The sequence below is a fragment of the Vanellus vanellus genome (assembly GCF_965231255.1).
Source record: "Vanellus vanellus genome assembly, chromosome: 24".
Classification (NCBI taxonomy): domain Eukaryota; kingdom Metazoa; phylum Chordata; class Aves; order Charadriiformes; family Charadriidae; genus Vanellus; species Vanellus vanellus.
In genome coordinates this window covers 7,911,859-7,918,985 of record NC_138929.1, presented here as the reverse complement: position 1 = coordinate 7,918,985, position 7,127 = coordinate 7,911,859, and the positions used below count along the sequence as shown (strand labels likewise).

Here is a 7,127-nt window from a genome sequence, read left to right as displayed (position 1 = left end):
TTGTGGGTGGAGACAGATAGATCACGAAACTCGAGAAACTGAATCAGCCTACCTAATAGAGATATTTCACACTTTTGGAGGAATCATTCCAACAGAATATTTGTACTATACTGTACTATTCAGAAAATACATAGCATGGCTATTCATAGACCTGAAGGTTGTAAAAGTAACTCTGGTGTAGGAGAAACTACTTACTCCAAAACTGACCACCAGTTAAGACTGGATCTAGATTTAGGGCACTAAAACCTTTTTTCTAGTTTAGCCTTTGGTTAATGACTATCTGTGGTGGTGCAGTTCCGCCCCCGCCCCTTAGGCCTCCCTGTACTTGGTGCTATTTCTTCCCCACCTGGGCCACATAATAATACAATGACCAGAATGATCCATAATGGTCTAACATGAAAGAAAGGGTGGAGAGCAATGGACTAGAACACTACAGCAACCCCTTACTGCATCTGGTTCCCATGGCACCTACCATTGAAGGTGGGGAACAATGGACTAGAACACTCTGGCAACCCCCTAGTGTGCCTGGTTCCCATGGCTCCTAGCATTTGAGGATAATAACTATAATCAATCACTTCTGACAACATATGGATAGTGGACACAGACAGGGGGGTACCAGGACCACAAGTCCTAGCAAGTCCTGGGCTTGTGTAACCAGTAAAAGGTATCGGAATACTCCATTGTCAATTATGTCAGATCCTATAAGTAGCAATTCTAGTATAGTCCCTTTGAGCTCTTCTGGACCGCAGCAGGCTGTAGCCGGTATCTCCCCTGAGTTGGGATTCTGCTCAGGCAGACACCTCAAGGACTAGAAGGCCAGGGCTAGACAACCCCTCTTGAGCCTCAATTATTGCCCATTGAGGAATGCTGATGCATTGTGAGTTTTCACTCTAACATGAGAAAAGGGAAATCTTAACTATAGACTAGCCTCTCTTTCATCCACATCTCCACTTACATATTTATGATAAATACACATTAGCTTTATGGATGTGGATGTTCTTCCATTTGTCCATGCACACATAGGAGTTAGAAGGGGTACCCGCCAGCTCATTAGAGTCATGCGATATTGAGAGATCTTTGATCTCAGTGGTTATAAACCAGTGTGTGAGTGTGTGTGTGTGTGTGTGTGCGCACTTACATGCTTTGCTTATGTGCATATGCATTAACTTGATATCTGTGGTTTTGCTTATATGTTTATCTATTGATTTGGGATACTTTATAGTAAGTTAGTGTGAATCTTGCTATCTTCAAATCTGTAATTAAGTTGCTGTTCAGTTATCTCATTAAATCACTTTATAAACCTCTAAACCAGTTAATGATTAAGTGCTGCTGTTATTCCACCTCTTCATCTACCTTAAATCAGTAATAACTTTTGAATAGCTGCTAAATCATAAATGTGTGAAATATTTCCATCTGTGACACTCACATCTTCTGCTTCAGGGCTTTTTTGTTTTTGTTTTTGTTTTTTATTTGCATTTTTTTTCTCTCTGCCCTATAAAAATCAGTGGATATTAGCTGGTACTATTTCATTTTTCAGTGTCTCAGACAAAATCTTAGACATTTTCAGAGTTTCTTACTTCTCCATATGGAATCACAGAGGAAACAATAGCATCCCTCCTCTTTCTGTGATTGCTTCCACTGGGAGGCTCTCTATAATTTCTAAGTCAAATCTCATGAGACACTGAAGGTAAATAAAGTGGTCGGTTTATCTGTGTTGGTATAAATCACGCAACTGACACAAAAGTCTACACTTCATTTGTTCGCCATTGATCACATATTCTCCAAGATCAACTAAGGCGGTGGATTCCACTCTGAATTCCCACTACAGAAGGTTGAGAACAGTTTTATTTTTAATAGCACAGGCTGAGGCATTCTTATTTTTGAAGGACCAATCTGAGGTAGTTACAAACAAATCAGATCCAGAGCTATAATTAGCTTGCAATTACACTGTATCTGGGATGTTGTGTATGCCTTTGTATCTCAATAAGACTTAGGTAGATATAAGCGTCTTCAGAGTTAACCATAGGAATCTCTAATGGTGTCCTTCAGATGTGTTTGGAGGTTTTTTACATCAAATGATATATATCCTTGTGGTGCTTCACATTTCCCTCATGGTTCATGGGATATACATGGTATAACGTTAGAAATGTATAGATGTAGAAATTAAAATATTGGCAATGTAAATGTCTATCTATACATTCATAACCTAACGTTTCTTTATACTGGATGTAAAATATGATAGCATGATTCATCTGGCTTATTTTAGACCTGTGTCTTAGATGAGATAGGACTGGTAGTGCCTATTTATCTCCATGAAGTATAAATTAAAAAACATGCTTACAATTTTACAATGTAAAATTCTGAATTGAGTAGATGAATTTAAAATAATTAATTTCTAGAAACCCAGCAACAAAGTTGGGTTTTACAGTGTCTTAAGTGGTGGTGTAACATATTGCTATGAAATTAAGCCGGTCTGGTTAGGTTTCATTTTATTCATTTTTTGCAGGTGGATAAGGTTCATCTTCCCCCTACAGAATGGGTGTGAGGAATGAAACCAGTGTCATGTATTTCATTCTCCTGGGTTTTCCCACCACTGCTGAACTGCAGCTGTTCCTGTTCTCTGCTTTACTTCTGGCTTATTTATTAACTGTGTTGGAAAATGTCCTTATCATTCTTGTCATCAGAACTAACCACAGTCTGCAAAACCCCATGTATTTCTTCCTAGGAAATCTGTCTTTCTTAGAGATCTGGTATGTTTCTGTCATTGAGCCAAAGATGCTCACAGATTTCCTCTCTCAAGACAAACATATCTCATTCCAGGGGTGCATGACACAGTTGTATTTCTTCGTGACTTTTGTTTGTACTGAGTATATTTTGTTAGCTGTGATGGCCTATGACCGCTTCTTGGCCATATGCAAACCTCTCCAATATTCACTCATTATGAATCATCGGTTCTGTGCTCAGCTGACAGCTGGCTCTTGGATGTGTGGTTTGATCACTTCTTCCATAAAGCTGAGCTTTATAGCCCAGCTCTCGTTCTGTGATGTAGACACAATCAATCACTATTTCTGTGATATTTCACCACTATTGAATATCTCCTGCAGCGATTCCTCTTTGGCTGAGCTAGTGGACTTCATCTTGGCCCTGATGGTCATCATGGTGCCTCTGTGCACTGTGGTCACCTCCTACATTTGCATCATGTTCACTGTCTTGAAGATCCCTTCTTCTCAGGGGAGGCAAAAGGCTTTTTCCACCTGCAGCTCCCACTTGACTGTAGTGATATTGTTCTACTCAACCACTCTTTTCACTTATGCCCACCCTAAGGTCATGTATACCTACAGGGCTAACAAGTTGGTATCAGTCTTGTACACAGTAGTTGTGCCACTTCTGAATCCTCTCATATATTGTCTTAGAAACAAAGAAGTCAGATGTGCCCTGAGGAAGACCTTTACTTGCACAAGACACACCTAATGAATCAACTAAAGACTTTTGGAGAAGGGGCTTTGCTTGTGAAGATCAATTGGCAGTGCTGATGAACTAAAGTCAGGAGATCCAGACCCTAATCCACACTGACGTGAAACTTTCCTATTCATGGACACATTAACCATATTTATTGAACCAGACCTTGATAAATCTGTTTGATCTATGTATTTACCATGGTTTTGGGTTGGGAGGGTTTTTTTGATTATTTGCTCCCCCCCCCGATTCCAGCTGCCTACCTTTCTTAAAAGTCTTCATCTGGATGATTGCTCCAGTTTTAAAAAGAAGATTCGGCAATGCATGAAACTGAACCCTGGATTTTGTTTGCCCTAGATAGATTACTAGGTCCAGAAAACATTGGGTGGGATTGTAAAATGTATGTAAAATGCAGATATCTATGTCTAATTTATTTACTCTGAGACTCTGTTATTGTCCCTGGAAAGAAATAGGCAGTGGAAAAGGATGAGTAATCTTAATTTTCTTAGATAAACCATTTAGGATAAAATGAAACGTTCTCTGAAAGAGGCAACTTTTCTAATATAGCAATAGAGGGAGTATATTGTTGGTAGCTCATGCTGTGTCACTTGAACTCAGTTTCTGGTTCACACCAGGGCCCTGGTACCCTGAATAACGTTATCGTACCCAGGGCACACCAAATAATTCACTTCAGGATGAAATTCAGACACAATCAACACTATAGATCACTTCAATGTTTCCTTCAGGCTGCATGAGCCTTGGAGCCAGCAGTATTCTAGCAGGAGTCATGACCTTAAACTCTGACTCACAGACTACAGTGCAAAGCTTTTGGACTTTCCTTCCCAAGAAGGAGTCTAGAGACAAAGCTGATGCATCTGAGTTAAATACTTACTATCTGTGAGAAAAACAGAAGAAAAACTAGAAGTCTCTCTAGGTAAAAAGTTGCCTCTAAGAAATCTACTCCATGGTCAGAATATCACAGTGATTCAAAATGTTTAATATTCTGTAACAAACAAATTAAAAAAAAAAGGATAAAAATCTGTCAGCTGAGTGCATATCTCTATGACCACGTTAAATGTTGGTTTGAGTTTATAACTGAGACCATATTTCCTGATGTTCCATGCTCTGTACTAGCAGACTGCTTTTTCAGATTTTTCAGTTAATAAAACATTCAGCTTTCCAGAGAGGAAAACTTAAGACACTTTCTGGAAGAAGTTGTTCTGTGCATACTGTTGCTATGGGTACAACTGATCCAAACAAGACTTTCTGAGGACTTGAGCACAGTTTTAAGGAGAGATGTCAAGAACAGCTTGAAGTTATCCATACTGGGAAGCTATCACCAGAAATATAAGGTGCCGGCTGTATTCCAGGTATTAGGAGAAAATTTTCTATGAGAAAATAGGTAATTAACACAATATGAATATACAATAAAATATGAACCATGGCATGGGAAAGAAGACCAAAAAAAAATTCCAATAGTTATTTAGTTTTTATTTTTATTTTATTTATTTTATTTAACATATACGTATTATGTATCATTCTCCAAAAGTGCCTGTTTGTCTCACAGATTTTAAACATAGCCTGTAATGCCTAGATCAGACTTGTGTGTTAGTTGTGTATTAACCCCAGCATGTACCTAAGCCCCGAATACCTGCTTGCTCACTCTCTCCTCAACGGGATGGGGGAGAGAATAGGAAGGGTAAAAGTGAGAAAACTCGTGGGTTGAGATAAAGGCAGTTTAATAGGTAAAGCAAAAGCTGCGTGCACAAGCAAAGCAAAACAGGGAATTAATTCACGACTTCCCATCTTCAGGAAAGCAGGGCTCCATCACATATAACAGTAACTTGGGAAGACAAAACACCATAGTCCAAATGTTTCCCCTTCCTCCTTCTTTCCTCCACCTTTTATTGCTGAGCATGAAGTCATATGGTATGGAATATCCCTTTGGTCAGCTGGAGTCAACTGTCCCAGCTGTCAACTGCCCTTACAAGTTCTGGCCCACTCCCAGTCTGCTTGCTGGTGGTGCAGCGTGAGAAGCAGAAAAGGCCTCGACACTGTGTAAGTACTGCTCAGCAATAACTAAAACAACCCTGCGTTATCAACATCGTTTTCATCACAAACCCAAAATATAGCCCAAAACAAACTACAATGAAGAAAATTAACTCGATTGCAGCCAAAACCAGTACAGTTTATTTATAAAGCCCACTTTATTCTTATGACAATATATTAAAGCATTTATACACCAATGATCGCCTAAAGTATTTCTCCCTTCTTTTCAGTTTTTCATATATAAAGTGAAAATCATAGCATTTCAGTACTCCTTAGTGATCTTTCCATTGAAATACTAAATTATGCAAGGTGTGTGGCTCCTCTAATATAGTGATTTGACTAGACATGTTGACTGGTTTTAAAGTATTGATCTGAAGGTGATTGCCTTGAAATTATGTGTAGAAAATATTTCAAATACACTGTGAAGAGGATTATCTTCCGATTGTTATGTTTTTTTTTATATCCAGTAATAATGACGCAGTTAGATAATCTGAAACAAATAATCAATTACCTATTCAACAGGGATCCCTAAGTGTTCTTAGGGAAAGAGAGAACAAGTATTATACAAACACAAACCTTCTGAGAATGCCAGTTCTCTCTTGCATCTAAAAGTTAATTTCTGGAAGTTTTCCTAATGAACACGTTTGTAAATTCAAGGTTAGGTGCCTTTAGAGTATTGTAAATAAATCACCTCCCACAAGTAATGTAGATAAGATTAAGCAGTCCAATCAGCTCTTGAGAACCTTACCATTTCTCTTAATCTTATCACCTGCCTTGGGGAGCTGGTGAGAACTCATGCAAAAGTAAAACAGTCTGGTTGTAGAAGGTATGGATCTATCATGAGTCACAAAATTTTGGAAGCTTTTATATCAAGAAGATAAACAACTATTGCATGTAAATCTATTTAAAAACACCATCCAAAACAAAGATAATTTAATATAGCCTACTGTAACTAAATGTGATGCTCCTGCGCTGAAAAGAATGCAAGTTTGCTTGCTGAAAAATAACAGCATGTCCTAGGGTGTCTGAGACACCCACACAGGAGTTTTGAGATGCTTTCTTCTTCCTGGAATGGCTGCTGGAATCCAGCAGGTCAGTTTTCCTTTAGAGGCTGGATCCTCATTTTTAGCCATCTGAATCACATCTCTAAGTTTTAGGTGGTTAGTACTCTCTCCCTGCCAGTCAGAGAAGAGAGCACATTTAGGGAAAACTTGGTTTTTTTCAGGGAAAGGAAGCGCATTGGTTGGGAAAATGACAACGATGTCTGTTCTATTTTGGTATTCTTGAAGGAAGAACATTCTAATGGCTAATAGGGTTTTGATTACATCCACAGTATTTTGCTTATCAGTGAAAAAAAGTAGGGGTAAAAGACACACAGAAGCAACGTTACACTATCTTTATTGGTTGGGTTTTTTTCTTGGTTTCTCTTCTTTTGCAGGGAAAGACCAATGGCACAAAGGAAAAATATCTCATTTGACGTTCAGGTGACTGCTGTGAAGATCTAGAAGCTGAATCCCTAGTGGTTTTATGTGCACCTATTGAATTATATATGAGCAACATGCTAAGGAGAACGGCCTCACAACCAATGAGATGAAAGGCCACTGTTCTATTGATTACCAAAA

General features: G+C 38.7%; 1 protein-coding gene across 1 annotated transcript; it reads left to right on the top strand.

Moving 5' to 3' along the window:
* Positions 1–2,535: 2,535 nt before the first annotated feature.
* On the top strand, positions 2,536–3,471 carry LOC309681246 (olfactory receptor 6Y1-like; the record flags this gene model as incomplete). The annotated part of the gene is made up of 1 exon (XM_082495079.1): positions 2,536–3,471. One exon carries the CDS (start codon positions 2,536–2,538, stop codon positions 3,469–3,471), a length of 936 nt encoding a protein of 311 aa, XP_082351205.1.
* Between the last annotated feature and the right edge of the window lie 3,656 nt (positions 3,472–7,127).